The 19,926-nt window shown below is 34.7% G+C and overlaps 1 protein-coding gene across 2 annotated transcripts in view; it reads right to left on the bottom strand.

Moving 5' to 3' along the window:
• Positions 1–891: 891 nt before the first annotated feature.
• The window catches only part of LOC144449410 (synaptotagmin-14-like), a 48,189-nt gene continuing 29,154 nt past the window's right edge, over positions 892–19,926 (bottom strand). The window contains exons 4-7 of one of the 2 annotated variants that reach the window (XM_078139942.1): positions 10,030–10,244; positions 9,255–9,692; positions 8,131–8,326; positions 892–6,166 (exon numbers count right to left, since the gene is read on the bottom strand). In XM_078139942.1, coding sequence (XP_077996068.1) covers positions 5,853–6,166; positions 8,131–8,326; positions 9,255–9,692; positions 10,030–10,244 — 1,163 coding nt within the window. In that variant the 3' untranslated portion in view covers positions 892–5,852. The remainder of the gene's footprint in view (positions 6,167–8,130; positions 8,327–9,254; positions 9,693–10,029; positions 10,245–19,926) is intronic. The other variant, XM_078139951.1, reaches the window with a different exon arrangement.

Below are 19,926 nucleotides of genomic sequence, written 5' to 3'. Positions count from 1 at the left end.
GATGATTGAAAGTTTCCCTCCGACTTTAATTACCATTTCTACGTCATTCTGACTGTTTAAGTGTGATCATGAATTAAAAGTGTCATCATCGTGTACACATTTACGTCACTTTTTAAAATACTTTCAAAAAAATGTAACCGTCCGACCGACACATAATTTGTAGGGTGTTACAATAAGAAACATAGTACGGGCGCCCTCATAGTTCAATGGCAATGGTTATGCTGTATATCTTATTATCCTCGAGACAAACCGACATAATATGCAGATATGCATCTGTGATGTCAACTAGCTAACTATGCAGATTTGGTGTTTATATACAATATGCACAGAGGACATTTCTGGCTATCACGTTGGTTATAAAATATATCCATTCAGTAATCACTTTGAAAAAGAAAAGACTTCACTTTGTTTCGAATATTCCAAAATGGTAAATAATAAATGTCATGTGGTAATGTACTGACTACTGTACAGAATATTAGGAAATGGATGATGAGGCCTTTTACAATATTAGTTGAGATATTGAAAGTCAAAACACAAACACTGTCTGGTGACAAACAATGCACACATGTATGCATGCCCATGCGTGCACACACACACACACACACACACACACAGAGTATACTTTACAGGTTTTGGCGCATTCTTTAATTTTGTTTTGGAATAGAACAATGAACTGTATACAAAACATGTAAATGATATGTTTAGTGATCACCAGGAATCCACCCCCCCACACACACATGCTGACAGACACACATACATACATACATACATACATACATACATACATACATACATACATACATACATACATACATACATACACAGACACAAACACAAACAAACAACGACCAACACACATGTAAAGAATTACTGAACGGTCTAAGTTCATTGCTCATAAGATATTTTATTGATATCCACTTTACCACGATATAGAGAAGATGACAATTTATAAGACTACTGGAAACTGCTAAAAACTTGTCTTTTAACAATTTGACAGTCAATACAAGAAATTTAATACACTCCACTTCATCTCCTCAGTTCATTTCCAAGGTAAGAAATTGAGGTTATATCTCCAGTAGTAGCAGCAGCAGCAGTAGCTTGACTATGAGATGACTTGTTATACATGACATGCCATTATCGATAATCATCTAGATGCTACATCATTCCGTGTATGGCAGGGTAACTCTTAATATTAAAGGGGCACAGTCTGTAACATTGTGGTGTTTGGTGATACCTCTTGTTTTGTATTGCAATATCCCTTATATCACTCCAACACATTGAATCATATTTGTCATCTGGTAGAACTTAGTCTCAGATATGATATAAATAACATTATGACATAATTTTTTAGTTACCAAAAAATTAAAGACTCGACAGCCTTGCTTACTAAGCATCTTCGTGTATACCTAACCACATCTATCAGATTGTGTAAAACTCAAACTGACTTCTAAAGAAGTGTATTATGTACCTGTTTTTCGTCCAGCGATTTTAGCCAAAAATATGGACCCCAGTTACAGACAATGCACCTTTAATCATATGGCAGTCTAGACATACCTCGGTGTGATATATTCACAGCCTTAATTCTATTTGTTTTCTATGTTTGCTTCTCCTACGGTACCTAGATGACATTTCAATTTTTCTGTAATCATAATCTCATGTCTGTAGGTAATATAGTGGATGACTGCTCCAAAGTTTTAAACAGAAATAAATAAGATGTCCAGAAAGAGATAAATACATAGTTTATAAAACTATGAATGCAGTAAACAAAACAAAACAACAAATAAATTGCATAGATTGCGAGCAAACAATATCTAGAGAGATTTGTTCATCTCTCCGAAAATTTACCATCTCAACACCACTACCTAACATCTTTAATAAAGTGTGCCCTTTTCATATGTGTTATACTACATGGATTTTGAATTTCTGAATTTCTGAATTTCTGTTTTTCTGAATTTCAATACATGATACAGTTACAAGCAATGGTGTCATGAATTACCCATTGTTTGTATATATCTACCTCTCGTCTTAGCTGCAAGCACTTTTAACGATGTCCTATGATCAAATCTTGATGAACACAGACTAGAAACCAACTAAAGCTAGAAATATGTAATAATTGTTGAAATACAAACAGCGAATATTAAAATAGCGACATATGATAAAGTTACCAAAATTTTTTTTTTTCAAATTTACTCGGGATTGTGACCGTTGGGAATAAATCGGTTGAAATAATGATGGGTGAATATTCTTGAAATAATTCTACAACTTGAATGAAATTGAATGAACTGTTCAATAACTTAACCTGCTACACGACATGTGTTTGTCATTTACAATAAATACATGTACAAAGAAACGTACACTAAACTCCCAAATTAATTTCAGTTAAAAAAATTGCATACTACTTTAAGTACCGTACAATACATGTAACTTGTAACTATGATAGAGGTGGTGAGCTTGTAAGAAGCACAAAACATCAAAAAGTAGGCTACACCTACAAAATCATAATCTGTTGAAATAATGCAGTAAATAACATACAACGGAATTAACAAAACAGAGTAGACTGTAAGATATGTTGTGTCGCTCCGCCCTCACTAGTCAACCTAGTTTTTCATTACGAAGATTTCACTCACATGCACAGGGGTTGACTCGTGTGAGGGCGCCCCGTCACAGCATACCTTTAATTGATACAACTTAGAGGTGACACTTACGGAATGGTGGAATGATATAAACTTTTTACAGAAAGTATTTTCCAATATTTGTCTTTGTTGAGCCGAAGGAAAAGATTGATTTTACTACATGTGGCAAAGAAACTGTTGAGACAGACTCTACTGTCACCAGTATTTCCTGACAGAGGGACAATTTAGAGAAAGATTTGTTGTTGTGTACACTCCTTCGGTGTTTAGCTACTTGTCGTGTTGATAGGAGCACCAACAACAATTGAATCTTTCAGACTAAGGCAAGTTGGAGAATGACTATAACTATACCATGTGCAAGCCAAGTTTATGAACCTCTGAGAAAAAAACAAGAAGGTTGCATAATGTAAAATTGTCACATTTTAGTTCAAGTGTGACTACAGCTGTGAAAATTATCACTGTAAATCCGACTTGGTGTCTTAATTTGTTGTGTTACTAAGAAACAAATGGTATTGATGTACGATACTCTGATCATGACAAGGGAGCAAGTTTTCAGACTCTTCCACCGAACTGTTATTTCATACTCTCAAGTTTTTATTTTTATACTACAACATGACTTGCACATGGTATAGTAATAATTAATATTTACTATATTTGGTACAAAATTAGGTATCATATCATCAAATTACAGAAGATAGTTAAACTGTGCGAGAGAAATGAAACATACTGGAATAAAATTCAAATTTCAAAAGGATATGTTTAAAAAGCAGGTAATAAACAATTTTTTCTTAGCTGAACATTACATAGTATTGAGAAAAAAAAACCAGATAACAAATATTTACACTCTTAGTTCATGGTTCAAATCAATGATTTAAAATCAGCTAACAAATAAATATTCACATTCATGGTTTGAGTCTCAAACCACTGATTTGAATTGACACATCAAAATAATTACATTCTTGGTTCATGTTTCAAGCCACTGATTTGAATTCAGTTGACAAATATTCACATTCTTGGTTCATGTTTCAAACCACTGATTCAAATTTTTCATACAACATTGAATTAGTCTGAATTCATTACACAGCTATTCATGTTCTTGGTTCATATTCCAAAACACGATTTGAATTCAATGGAAGAATTTCTTGGGTTAAAATTCAAACCACTGATTTGAATACATGCAACAAATACATTGTATTTACATTCTTGGTTCATGCTTTAAATCATTGATCTGAATACACAATAAATGATATGGATCATGGTGCAAACCAATGATTTTAATAGATGACAGATATTCATGGTTAAATTCAATCATTTGAATTCTGTAAACATATATATTCACATTTCATACATAGATAGATACATGTTTGACTCGTGGTTCAAACCACTGATTTGAACTGTAACAGAAAATTTTTCACATTCTTGGTTGTTTTAAACCATTGATTTGACACAAATAATCACATTCTAGCTATAGGTCCATAATTCAAACCACTGATTTGACACAAATAATCACATTCTAGCTATAGGTCCATAATTCAAACCACTGATTTGACACAAATAATCACATTCTAGCTATAGGTCCATAATTCAAACCACTGATTTGAACACCTGTTGACAAATATTCATATTCTTAGTTTAACATTGAATTATTTTGAATTTGGTAAACAAATATTCACATTTTTGGTACATAGTTAAAACCACTGATTTGAATACAGACAACAAATAATCGCATTCTTGGTTCATAATTCAAACCAATGATTTGAATACAGACAACAAATATTCACATTCTTGGTTCATAATTCAAACCAATGATTTGAATACAGACAACAAATATTCACATTCTTGGTTCATAATTCAAACCAATGATTTGAATACAGACAACAAATATTCACATTCTTGGTTCATAATTCAAACCAATGATTTGAATACAGACAACAAATATTCACATTCTTGGTTCATAATTCAAACCAATGATTTGAATACAGACAACAGATATTCACATTCTTGGTTCATAATTCAAACCAATGATTTGAATACAGACAACAAATATTCACATTCTTGGTTCATAATTCAAACCAATGATTTGAATACAGACAACAAATATTCACATTCTTGGTTCATAATTCAAACCAATGATTTCAATACAGACAACAAATATTCACATTCTTGGTTCATAATTCAAACCAATGATTTCAATACAGACAACAAATATTCACATTCTTGGTTCATAATTCAAACCAATGATCTGAAGTTGAACAGACAATAAGTCAGGATATTCATCATTCTTGGTTCACACAATTGATTAGATAAATTACTATGTCTACACTGATGCTTGTGCACAGTTCTTATTGCAGATGTGGTTACAACGAATTCAGCTTTTTGATTGACACATTTTGCTGTACAGCCACTCAGAAATGAAATGACAAGACACACAATTGATTCATTGCTAAAATGGTGACATCATTCCACTGATTGCTTTTACACACCTCTTCACTGACAATTTATGGAGACAACATGTTTATTTATCTATCTATAATATATATATATGATCTTTAGGTAATACTTTTGTCAGAATCAGTTCTATGGACCGTATTTTATAGAAAATCACAAGCTCCCGTTCTTTATTGCACAATTTCAACAAATATTTTAGATTGCCTGCAAATGATTCTCTCCAAACTTTTTTAGCGTATAAATGGCTAAAGAATAACTGCTACAGATTTATCAAGATGTGAGAAACATGGCTGGTGGGGTGGGGGTGGGGGAATGTCATGATATCAGGGAATTATTACGCGATAAACTCATCAAGTTTGGAGTGATGTCAGCAGCTGAAATCATAGACGTGAAGTAGGGTAACATGTTAAAGTACTTCACAGACATGTAAACTGATATCTATGTCTACAGCTGAAATGATGATCGATTTCTGGTTGGAAGTCTGTGATAGTCTTGTCTGTAGATAAGGTTTTCTACAAGGACCGTATTGCCTTCACTTCAGACAGGTTTTATCGGAACATTAAGTTCTAGCAGGGGGGAGTAGGCTATTGGATAGAAGAGCCAGAATCTAATATCCAATAGCTAATAGAATCATATCTATCAAATAATGTTCGAATTGACCCCTGACCTTTGTTCTATTGTATCTGAGGTGTTTTATGTTATTAAACCTGTTTTTTTTTATTATCATGAAGACAACAACAGAGTTGGTTATCTATAGTTGACTTCCTAATGTTTCTAAGATTCCAAAAGTACATGCCAGCGACAGACCTGGTGCCCCTTTGACTCTCTCATTTCGTTCCAGTGAGCCAGCTCCTCCTCACTGCTATTATTGAGTCCCATTGAAAACCAACCGAACATTTCTTTCTTCTTCATACTTCTCTTGTTGTACACTGAAAACATCACCGTCACATCGGGTAGTTGAAACTGGGCTACTTGGAAGATGAATGTTTCTTTAAAGGTTGGATTGGGTTGACCTCGGCGTACAGATGTCTTGCTACGTGTCATTTCAAAGCCGGATGACGCCATCAGTGCAATTTTGACAAAGGTATCTGAAGAATTCAACAATTAAAATTCCAATCAATTCCTAACTCCCATAAAAACGTCAGAAAGTGTTTTTATTATTTTTTTTATTTTTAGGTTTTCAATTTTGCAGGCATGCTAAAAAAGATATAGGTACGGGTCATTATAATTAAATTCTACAACGACAAAAATATTCATGTAATTTTAATAAGAATTCCAAAAAAAAAGCCATCTATTATTTTTTTCTTCTATGTTTTCCTATTTCCTACAAATGTGGTAATTACAAGCATAAAGCAGAGAGGTACACATCCTACTGTGTCTACTACAGCTATATATATATGCAGCCAAGAGACATGCCCACAAAAGAGAAAATCTAAAAACAGTGAGAGTGTTGTGATGTTCTCACCTCAATGAGTTGATGTAAGAGACATGCACAAGAGGATGATATGAAGCAGGATATAGATACTACAGCTGATCACTGCATACACAATGATATGGACATTGACACAACAGAGTTCTACACCTACAGTTTTAACTTGACACCAACAGTCACGGCATAGAGAAGACACAGATGCAATAAAGAGTAGAGAGATGAGAAAAGAAACAAAAAAGAAGTAGAGGTATTATGCCCAGCTGGCATTATCTATGGTGCACATGCAGTGTTGGTGTATGTATATCATCATACAGCAGATATGTGTGATATGTGCATGCAGTGCTATAATATTATTTACAGTTCATCTGAGAGACTGTATGCATACATGTATATAGCCTTATTTTTAAGCTGTAATGTTTTATATTAATGCATTCATAGTTTTTTTCTAAATTGATAATTTTTAAACGGATGGCAGAGTATAGAACTTGTCACAGTTTGTGCGCAATACAATATGTTTTTGTATATTTAGCTTGTAGGTGTAAGATGAAAGCCTTCAAAGCATATTATTGAAAAGGTTAATATCCTCTGTCTGGGCCTAAAGTTAATGATGATGAAAAACGTAAGTGACATTGAGGGCTACACTAAGCTCAGGATCTTGTAAACATCATCTCCGACAAACAAACATGACGTTTTCAATTGACAGAACTGGTGTATGCTATATTAAAATTTGGTGATTCTGATTTTTTTTCTTCAAAAAACACTATATTCTGACAAAGCTGTGTAATAACTTGATAGACATCTAAACATCATTCCCCATCAAATACATCTCTGTATCATTATTTAAATCAATGGCCAGTCATAATTTGAATTATTGTTGGCAAGCTTATATGTTATGTAGCAAAAGCAGAAAGCTAATAAATTATATCAACTTATGATGTGAAAGTTAATGTCTTGGTGAAAATCCATTGAGGTTAAAGTTCAAATCAAAAGGAAAAGAACAAATCTAAGCTTATATCAAGGTATGTATTTAAAGGCCTATTTTGGATTAGGATTCAAATCTAGTTATGAAAAACGGTTGCTAGGCAGCACTATAGAAAAAGTAGGTGTTCAATAAAAAGAATGATTCCATGTAATCCTTATAAAGATGACACTAATATGATGACCATGGATTGAACCATAGCCCTTTAAATGAAAGTTTACTTGACCTACAGTAACTTTCAGCCTGTCTTCAGTTTATTCATCATTTCATTTAATTGGCCAAATTCCAAGCTTTCATTAAAGCATACGTTTGAAGAAATGTGATGCATAGCAGTCTTTGCATTCTACATTCGTTACTTCTACAGTAAACTGTTCTTTTCTGTATGAGCAGTCAATTTTGGCTGGCAACTCTCATGAGATGATCATAGTACAGGCGTTGCTAGTATAGCTTTGTACAATTGGTAGTGTTTGCTTACAGTTGAACATGGGGAAAATTTTGGCATTGAAGGATAGATGCTTCATTGTATTAAACTGGCTAAAGTTATTCACCTTACCTGTGTCTTTCTATATGTGAAATGATAATAAGTTTTATGACATGCATTTTCTAAGAGAAGTAATAACGATAACTGTTGTATAGCTTACCGGGTGGTCTGGTGGTAGCCATATTTCTGAAATGACTGCCTTTGATGACTTCTACTGCTAGTCTTCCTGTTGTCGAATTGTAAGACAGTCCTACTAATAACTCAGGAATACCGCCATGTTGTAAAGAATGTGTAGATGAACCACTGTCACTTCGTGTTAGATCAGCCGTACTACTATGGGCTGAACCACCTCCTCCCTGTAATTGTAGTGATAATCATGATTATACCATGCACAAAAAAATATGGAATTTATACCCTGGTTGTTCTACGTCATGACAACGCGCGTCTATGTCATGACAACGTGTGTCTACATCACTGGTTATGCTGTGTTCGAAATATGAGTCAAAACATTCAAAATTGCCATTACTTTCCCCAATTTTTCTTTGATATTACTGGCTTTGGTATATTATGCTATTCTCCAATATTTTTCTTCTTTCAGCCAAGGAAAATACTCATGACCTAAGGGGTTTTATCACTATGAGTCGCTAGACGAGTAGTCAGAAAGTCTCTATAAGTCATTCATTGGCTGAACATAGAAAAATATTGGGGAATAACATTTAATAACCGTAATTTGAAATCATGGGTAAAGTATTTGTCATTTTCTTAAATCACTAAACAATATATGATCAGACACTTTCTACAGTGTTCTCTCTGAACAAAGTAACAAATCCTCTAGGCCTTTCCTAATATCTGATCACCCTCAATTCCTTGATAATTTTTCAAAGTTATTCAAATCTCCAAACTTTACCATGTGAAAGCTTTCACCCGGTCTTTTGAAATAATAAAAGAAATTTTTGGGTTCATGAGCTTATTTTCAAACAAAAAAAATCAAAAAATCTTTTATTTTCCTACAGTATGAGGTGGCCATTTTAGATTTTCAATTGGTTTAATTTTAATATCATTTTCACCTCATTTTTTCCAAAATTTTCATGGTGACCCCTGCTCTTTTTTCTCTCTGGATTTTAACTGAGAATGGGATGGTGTCTTCTTGACCAAAGCATTAACAGCAAAACTTTACGATTGTTATTTCTGAAGAATTATACTACATTAGGCTACGGATTCTACAGTAGATTTTCTGCAAACAGAAACAGACACTGACAAATATGACGAATACATTAAACTTACTGATAGATTGCTTCTAGGCTCCAGTTGTAACCATATTTTCTGTACTGCGTTAGTACTCAAGGCAGAGAACTTGACCACACACTCTCCAATTAACCTTTCCTTTCTCATCCGTTCCGTTCCGTACAGTCGGAATCGAAGTCCAGTATTGGCCAACTCGTGGGGAGGGAGTCTGGAGAAACGGAATGATTCTTTCCATTCGGGATTCTCACCCTGTTTGATCTTGGTTCTGCAACGTTGTTTCTTTGCTGGCAGTAACACCATCCTTACTTGTACATTGGATGCCCCTCCCCTTTCTTTGGATGGTAGATCTCTCGCCTTATGTAGTGTTACTGTCATTTTTTTCAGCTGGCCATTGTATGCAAATGTAACTTCAAGTTCTCCACACTTTGATATCAACTCTGGAGCTCCTGTTTCAAAAGTTTGGGCTGCAAAACCCTCCTGTCAAAGAAAAGAGAATGTCATTATGAAAATGAACCCATTTAACATTATATCACCATAGTGATCACCATGCCTATAGTAGTACTAAATCAGTTCAGGTGTGCTAAAATAAAGAAACCATCAAAAGAAAGTTTGTATACAAATAGTTTGTAAACCAACTATGGATTCACCTCTATCATAGAAATAAAACTGAAAACTCAATTTCCAAAAAAACTATTTTCCCTTAGGAAAGGCAATTGCTTTCACAAATTTAAATCTCTTTGAAATGTGTTTTAAAAAAAGAAAAAAAAAAGAAATTCCCTATACATAAAGTGGCAGAATGGACAGTATTACTTACAGGAGCTACTGCTGTAGCTGCTTCACCATAGGCTAGTGCTGGTAGACTGCCCAGGTCTTCATCACCAACCATTGATGGGGCCTGGCTTGCTTGGGCACTCTCATAACCTTCATTCTCAAAATGACTGATTTGAAAACCTGCATCGGCATGGTGACTGTCTAGATCAGACTCCTCTCCACTCATCACATCAACAACGCCATGTTCTACATCTTTACCTGTGAAAACATAGAAAATAATGAAAAAATATTACCTATAAAGGCCAAGTTCTACATCTTTACCTGTGAAAATATAGCAACCACCAATATACAGTTAACATCTACAATACCATGTTCTACATCTTTACCTGTGAAAACATAGCAACCACCAATACAAAGCTAACATCTACATTGCCAAGTTCTACATCTTTACCTGTGAAAACATAGCAACCACCAATACAGAATTAACATCTACAATGCCAAGTTCTACATCTTTACCTGTGAAAACATAGCAACCACCAATACAAAGTTAACATCTACAATACCAAGTTCTACATCTTTACCTGTGAAAACATAGCCACCATTAATATGAAGTTAACATCTACAATGCCAAGTTCTACATCTTTACCTGTGAACACATAGCAACCACCAATACAGAATTAACATCTACAATGCCAAGTTCTACATTTTTACCTGTGAAAACATAGCCACCATTAATATGAAGTTAACATCTACAATGCCAAGTTCTACATCTTTACCTGTGAAAACATAGCAACCACCAATACAGAATTAACATCTACAATGCCAAGTTCTACATCTTTACCTGTGAAAACATAGCAACCATTAATATGAAGTTAACATCTACATTGCCAAGTTCTACATCTTTACCTGTGAAAACATAGCAACCACCAATACAAATCTAACATCTATAATGCCAAGTTCTACATCTTTACCTGTGAAAACATAGCAACCACCAATACAAAGCTAACATCTATAATGCCAAGTTCTACATCTTTACCTGTGAAAATATAGCAACCACCAATACAAATCTAACATCTATAATGCCAAGTTCTACATCTTTACCTGTGAAAACATAGCAACCACCAATACAGAATTAACATCTACAATACGATGTTCTACATCTTTATCTGTGAAAACCATCACAATTTCCAGAGGTTTATATTATTACAGACAAAAGATTCTACTTGCTTTTTAGAACTCAGATGTACATCTTTTTACCCTGAAGAAAACTTCCTCTGTGAGGTTGAAAAAGTTTTAACGCTAAGAACTTGTTGACTTTTATCAAACCTCAAAACAATTTCACATACATTGTAGTACAGTATATCATAGGTCATGAATTAAAAATTCACTAGAGTTGAAGACATCATCTAATATCAAAGCCCTCACTGTCATTACAAAATCCAACATTTCACTACCGGTAATTTCAGTAAAAGTTTACAAGCTGAGAATTCATCAATATTGTAGTTTGGGACAATATCATATCACAGTTCACACAATACAAACCTTCTTGTGACAATTCTGACTGTGCAATCATGTTGCTAAACTGCCTCTATGAATTTTTCATGATATACACTATGTATTCCATATATCTACTGTAGCTGTGATTTCTGTTCACTTTCTCTGATATTCTTTTATTCCTTGATATTCTTGACGCATACAGTTGTATGCTTACACTGTACATGAAATCAATTATCTGGCACTGTTTAAACATATCCCCTTCTATGTGTACCCTTGTGTAAGATGCCATCCATAGACTTTTCATGCAAAAGACTCCCTAGGCCAAGGACTTTTTCCTCTACAGAGGAGGATCTTACCTACTCTACAAATTATATCAACTTTAATTTGAAAGGAATAATAAAATATCGTCAATCCTCATTTTCTTTATCCACACATTATAAACATGTCGTCAAAATGAAATGAATATCAATTTACCCAGATATGAGGTGAAGAGGTGAAAATTGGGCTTATGGCAAATGAGTAAACATGTCTGCATGTATGTGGATGTGGCCTGGGAATACAGAAGAGAGACTGCATGCATATATGCAGACATGGCACTGTAAGGGTTAATATACTAATCTGGATATAGGACACAGTGAATACTCTTTAATGCATTTTTGCAATTTTCTCAGGATTACAAGTAGACAATAACAGTAACTATTCTCTGGAGGCCTTTCACTGGTTACAAAATATGTATTAATATTACTAATTAGACTAGAAAATACAAATCAAACAATGTGAAGATCAAAATAAACACAAAAATATAATGCCTTTGGAAAAGAGAATTTTTTTTTTTTTAAATTGCAGGATGTTACTCTAAACTGGTACTTGTGACTCAGCTTGACATTTTAATTTCATAACACACTTTGTTTATTGTCTTCTTTAGGACGATATGACATTACATAATTGAATGAAAATAGAAAACAGTGTAACAGGTTGCAAAATGTTGTTGAATTGGACGCTCCTCAACTTATCAAGTATAATCAAGCGTCCATATAAAATTCTGTTCTTAAAGCCACAGCTTTGTAAACTTCTTCAAAGATTCCGCAACACAGTACCTCACAAATTTTACTTTCTCTCATATTCTTTTTATTTATTTATTTTTTTAGAATTTAATATGGGATGGAAAAACTCTCTTGTACATCTTTCAAGATAAATTTGGATACTAGGTTTCCTGATAAGAAATCTCAAACACTGTAACCCCAACCTGTACGAAAATGGTATACATATCACTTATACGTTCAATTCTGGAATATGGCACTGCTGCAATATGGGACCCATTTACACAATCAAATATCGATAAACTAGAACACATCCAATGACAAGTGGATAGATTCATTATCCAACAACTACAAAAGCAGAGAACCACGCAGTATCAATAAAATGGTCCAACAACACAACATATCAAACCTCTACATGATTGCAAAAAAGGGAACTCAGTCTCCTACTACTATATAAGATTGCTGAGAACCTGTCACCGGGTATCCATGCTGACACCTAAACCTCATACCACAGAGACCAAAAAAGATCAATAAAACCAAGGAAATTTGAGGAATTCACCAGCACAAACCCTATGGGAAAATATGCTACAAATCTCGTTGCTATCAGATACCAAACTGTAATACAGTCATTCTCAAAAAACTCATTCTTTCCAAGGACAAATAATAGACTCGAACAATCTTGAAGATAGCGTAGTTATAAGCTGGATCACTCGATGCTTTCAAATCATCCATCCAGCTCGACTAAGTGCCTTTCCTCTCTGTTGATCGTATATCAGTTATTTGGTCATTGGACGTATTTGTATGGCTACAGATATCAATGGCATTCAAGTCTGAAATTATATTCGTCTTCAATCTCTTCTAAACATAATTCACAAATCCGTATTTTTAATGTCAATGACATAATTTTTATTGCAGTATGAGTTAATTTGACACTGCAATTATTTGATACTAAAATATATTATTATTATAATTATAGTTTGATTATGTAAAACTGAATGACTTAATGATTAATGGATAAGGTCACACCTCTCAAAAAGTCATGAAAAAGAACAGAAAATGAAAGGTGAAAGTAAGTTCTCATCAATTAGTGTGCACAGACAGACATACTCTAGGTAATATGAAACTGTAATTGTTATTTCATACATCCATATAGAGGTATTATGTGTCAGTGAATTAAAGGGACACACGATGAGTTTATACGTATTTGGGTATGCTTTTCGCTGTATAATTAAAAGGTACTCGCAGTATTCTACTTACTGAAGCATTGACTGAACTCACACCTGGTATTAATATAACCCATAAAAAATCCGATGACGTAATTTATCATACGTATCGAAAAATGTCGAGGAAATCCATACTATGTAATCAACTGTTCTAATATTGCCAAAAGACATAGAAGACATACAATCGCATTAACATTGCACTTAAAAGTAGTTTTATTTAAGTATTTTCACTTGACTATAAAAAAACCCATAAATTCAGCTTGTGTCTCTTCAATGTCTGGATGTAAAAAGAGGTTATTTATAATAAAAGAACGGTAGATGTATCTCTAAAATCTTATATAAATATAAACCATGAACATAAATTTCAGGACGTTTCGCGTGACCAGGACAGTTCTGATGTGATCAATTTATGTATAAACTTGCTAGCCATCACTATGAAACTGTTGGTGTTCACAATATAACCGCATGTACATCTCTCCAGTAAACCATTCAAATAGTACATGATATAACGCCGCTTTATTTCTACTTCTCCCTGTTGTTTGGTAAAGTGTGCATAAAATTTATATATATATATACATTGCTTGACTGGTCTCACACTCAGCACTATTCTATCATTTAATAGATCTATAGTCCTTCTTTTTTTTTGTCAATACGTGTTCTTTATCAACGTAGGCGTTAGTCTTGCTGCTAGACGTTCTGGCTTTCTTTCGATAAGGAATTAGCATACTCGCACATGTCGGACGTTCGTCGTGGCTGTCTATACGTTTCATATAATTTTTGCTTCTCCGTTGCTGGATTTTATTATCTGATGACTGTAGTACTTCTGTAAATGGTAGGTGCTTTGTATACTGCCAGTGAAACTTTGACCAAACGAACAATAGAGCTGGAAAACCGTTCCCAAAATTTCTTGGTTCGTAATTTGCAATTCATAAGTGGACTGTTGTCTTGCCATTGTCAAGATGCGCTGTTCTGATTGTGGGTCTTTAGAGAATGTGTCCTTATGCCAGGGTGATCTCGATCTTTGCCCCAGATGTGAAGAAACACGTTTCCCTAGCCCAGCTACTAGTGGTAGACAAAATGAGAAGAAGCAAAGTGCTACTAATAAGAAGTTTAAGAAAGCTGAGTCAACACGAAGTGAAACTGACAGGCCCATTATTGTAAATGAACTGTTATGTTTTCTATGGAACAAAATTGATATTTTGCCTAGTGACATGATTATTAAACTATGTGTTGATACGTATGAAGATAAAGAGGTCGAACAAGCTAAGAGACTGCTGTTTGAGTCGTGCAATGCTGATAGATCTCGTCTCATTCGCCGCCAAGGACAGAACAAACGAAATAACAACATTCAAGATATGCTAACTTTATTACATGAACTTGATGAAACTGAAGTACCTTGTTTTGTTGCGTTTGATCTATCACGCTTGCCAGCTATTGATATTTCACATATCGATGTCTCTGTACTAATCAAGGAAATTAGAGTATTGCAACATGAGGTGTCCCAGTTAAAGGGAAGTAGATGTCCAGATGAACGCGAAAACCTGAAGGCTGAATTTGCATCTTTGCGACAAGAAATGAATGCGGTGAAAGAATCGCTAATGCAACAGGTGGTGAATAATGAGCTGAAGAACGAAAACAATAGTATTGCTAATAGCAACGATACTGTCAACAATTCTTTTGCTCGCCCAACTACTGCTATATCAGATCTGGCGGAAAATGATAATGATCCGTCTGAAGAGGACACAATTGTGAAAGAACTTTTCCAGCGATCCTATAGTGATGTCACAAGAAGTAATGCAAAATCATTTGAATGTGATAAATCGTCGACGTCTCCAAGTAGAGTGATTGGTATAAGTCAGGGTGTAACTTTCAATGCACCGACTCGTCTGCCTTCATCGTCCAGTACTCAGGATTATACGACTGTAGGTGAACGTCGCCGAAAAGTGAAAAAGTCTGCTGTTAGACTGAGGTCTGTTATTACTGGAAACAACACACAAATGTCATCACTGAGAGCCGTGAATACCTTTCCTCCTGCCGAGTTATTTGTAAGTCGTCTTTCTCCACATACAACGGCTGAAGACATAACGAGACATCTTAACAAACTATGCTTTCATGACATTGAAATTGTCCCATTAAAAGCGAAATATGATTCTTACTCGTCATTCAGAATTATTACGAGCTCTGGCACTTGCAAAAAGATCCTGAGCCCTAATGTCTGGCCATCTGGTATTCTGGTGAGAAAATTCTATGCTGCTAGGAAGTAATTAACATTTGTAATGACTTTAAATATTACCTCATACAACTGTCGTGGTATTAAATCGTCTATGGATACTGTAAGGGAAATGTGTCAAACCAGTGACGTATGTCTTTTGCAAGAGCACTGGCTCTCTGAGTCAGAGCTTAGTTTGTTGTCACACATTAGTAACGATTTCTATGCTGTTGGTGAAACGGCTATGGACGATGCTTCCGGTATTCGTCTTGGCAGACCATTTGGAGGTGTAGCCGTACTTTGGAGGAAGTCCCTCTCTTCCGTAAATATCAAACGATGTAATGACAGTCGTCTTATAGGCTTTGAGATAAGTCATTCCGATGGCAAATTGTATGTTTTAAATGTATATATGCCTACTCAGAATAGAGAAAATTACCATGAATTTCAAGAGTATTTGCAGAAAATTCGTCATTTCATAGATGAAACCGATACAAACAGTGTCATGGTCATAGGTGATTGGAATGCTGATATCAACTCCGACTTCGGACAAGAAATGTTTACTTTCTGTAATGACAATAATTTCATCTGTTCTGACGTCTCTCGTCTTGGTACGGACAACCTACAGAACTTTACTTACTTGAGTGAAGCTCATCTCTCGACGTCATGGCTTGACCATTGCGTTTCTACTCCGGCTGCACATAGTTGTATTATTGACATTTATATTTCACATACATTTATTGGTTCTGATCACTTTCCATTAAGTGTAGCTTGTAACCTGGATTCCCTCCAGAAGTATGACTTTCAGTCTCCACATCATAGTAGCACATCTCTTAACAAGATTAACTGGTCATGTGTGGATAATATCTCTTTACAGAATTATTATAATTGTACAGAACAGAATTTCAAAGATTTGAGTTTGAATGGAGGGGCATTTACTTGTCGTGACACAACGTGTCAGGATCCCTCACATTTGATGTCTATTGATAAACTTTATGATGATATTATTAATGCTTTGTCGTCTGCAGCGTCTGATAGTATTTCTGTAAAGAGGTCTAACAACTCTAAGAACCCTAAAAAGCAAATTCCAGGATGGAATGATCATGTTAAAGAGTTTCATTCCATTGCTCGTGATGCATTTATTTTATGGAGGGATAATGGTAGTCCCCGCCAAGGTCCCATTTTTGAAATTATGAGAAAAACACGCGCTAAGTTTAAATATGCTTTAAAGGCATGTAGAGTCAATGAGAATAAAATGAAAGCTGATGCTCTGACTAGAAACCTCTCTAATGGTAACAGCAATCAGTTTTGGAAGACTGTCAGTAGAAACAAAAAGTCTTCTCCCTTATCGTCATCTGTAGGCGGCTGTAATGGTCACCATAACATTGCAGATATGTGGCGTGATCATTTTGCCAGTCTTTTGTCATCTGTGGCCAACAACAGTAACGAACGTTATGTTCGGAATGGTATATCTGATATCACCTTCTCTGATAGCATGATTGTCACACCAGACGATATTTGTAAATGTGTGAACAGTTTGGCCAATGGGAAAGCAGTAGGGCCAGATGGTATTGCCGCTGAACAAATTAAATATGCTAATGGTCGCCTTCATATCTTGCTTTCATGTTTGTTTACAGCTGCTCACGTTCATGGTTATTTACCGTCTCGTATGTTGGACACTATTTTGGTGCCTATTGTTAAAAACAAAACTGGTGATGTCACCGACGCAAGTAATTACCGTCCTATAGCCATTGCTACCGTCATCTCGAAACTATATGAAATTATGATACTCAGTAAATGTGATAATTCTCTTAGCACCACTGATTACCAATTTGGGTTTAAAGAAAGACACTCTACCGACATGTGTGTCTTTTTACTTAAAGAAATTATTGACTTTTATAACCGTCACAATACGCCTGTGTTTCTGTGTTTTTTAGATGCCACTAAGGCTTTTGATCGAGTGAACCACTGGACACTTTTTCGTAAATTGCTTGACAGAAATGTACCTATTTTCATCGTCAGAATTTTAGTTTATTGGTATCGGCATCAACGATTTTGTATCAGATGGGGATCCGTCTTGTCTGAGCAATTTCCTATAAGTAATGGTGTTAGACAAGGTGGCATTCTATCGCCTCGTCTTTTTACAGTGTATATCGATAGTTTAAGTAGCTCGCTTACTGGGACTAAGATTGGCTGTCACCTTGGAGGTAAATGTCTTAACCATCTCGTGTATGCTGATGATATTGTTTTGATATGTCCGTCAGTTAAATGTCTCAACAGTCTTGTAAAAACGTGTTGTAAATATGCTATGAAGCACGATATTATTTTCAATCCCAAGAAGACTAAATGCTTGTCTATCATGCCACCAAGATGTAATATTTCGAACATTCCTCAGGTGAAGCTTAACAATACAGTGCTCCCATTTGTAAACAAGCATTCGTATTTAGGTGTTATTTTTAATTCTGACGGTAATGACAATGACGATATCAGACGTCAAATGAGATCATTTTATGCCAAGGCTAACACTCTTATTCGTAATTTTTGGAATTGTTCATATTCTGTTAAATGTATTTTATTTCAAGCGTATTGTTCGTCAATGTATTGTTCGCATATTTGGAGTGTTTATACCAGTAAGTGTTTTAATGATGTACGAGTTGCGTACAATAATGCTTTTAGAATTTTACTTGGTATCAAGAGGCGTGTTAGTATTTCTAACATGTTTGTTCGTAGTTTCATTATGACTTTTGAAAGTAAGCAGCGTATTCTGAAATCTAAATTTTATTTTAGACTTAAAGCGAGTAATAATATTTTGATTGCTGCATCGTTGTCAGATTTTGTCATTTTTAATAGTAAATTTTGGAGAAGATTCTTTATTGAATGTTTTTAAATGTGTACTGTAAATTAGTCTTTTTGTGTCTGTTTTTATGTTGTTCGTGCAATTTATTTTGTTTATGAGCTTGCTCTCGAAATAAAACTATTATTAAACCACTATGCTACTAATATGAAGTGATTTGTGAGACATGAAATTTTTAAATTCATTTTGTCACCGATATGATAACAAATACAAATATTAAGGCATAGCACGATGCTGCTGGACAACAGCAACTGGGGAAGATTCCTAACCTCTCAAATGTGTGGTTTATATAACTTTATAATAGAACATGTCACCTTGACACTTTTTGGGGGGAACATCAGTTATTTTGCCCTTGGCTAAAATAACAGCTGTTGGCACCAAAAATATCTTATTAAATCTATTAAACTGACATGGACCCATACTTTAACTATCGATCAGTTTCAGTTGGCAAAAGGTAGTCTTTATGTTGCGACTTAAAGACTGTTGTACTTGAAGAGAATCTCTGAATGTTCCGAGCAAATTATTTTTTTTCAGATATGTAACTCAGACTTCCATCTCGTCATTTTGAACTTGTGTACCGGTACTAACTTAAAGGCCACCCACTATGTCAACAGTACCAAAATTCTATTTTTGTATTTACAGGTAGCAGTAATAAAAGGTGAAAGTTATATTAGTCTTTATGCCAGGACCTGAGGACTGCATTATTTGATTTCAAATTGAATAGAGATGCAAGTCTACCTTGTAATAAGTTGTGAATCATCTAAAATAAATTCACGTACCGGTAACTACTTGACAACTATAAGGCCACGCAATGTGTCAACACCATCTACTTTTCATTTTTTGTATTTACAGGGAAATCATTGTGACAATGGAGAGTATGGTAGCAAGCAATGTTTTGTCACAGAACTTACTGCCAGCAATTCTGGCAAAGCCAACAAAAACCAATATGACATATACAGTTTTGAATGGAAAGTAAACCCATCACATGTGATTCTGAATAATGCAGTATTATTAGAAAGTTTGGTCTTTATCAATACACATATGGTCAGAGAAAATAATAGATACGGTGAACACGAAGACTGTTGGTGGAAACAAGTCATTGAACCGTACTTTCAGAAAT

The sequence above is a fragment of the Glandiceps talaboti genome, chromosome 2, assembly GCF_964340395.1.
Source record: "Glandiceps talaboti chromosome 2, keGlaTala1.1, whole genome shotgun sequence".
In the NCBI taxonomy this organism is placed as follows: Eukaryota; Metazoa; Hemichordata; class Enteropneusta; family Spengelidae; genus Glandiceps; species Glandiceps talaboti.
Note: the sequence above shows the minus strand (reverse complement) of the source record. Positions and strands in the feature narration are given on the sequence as shown.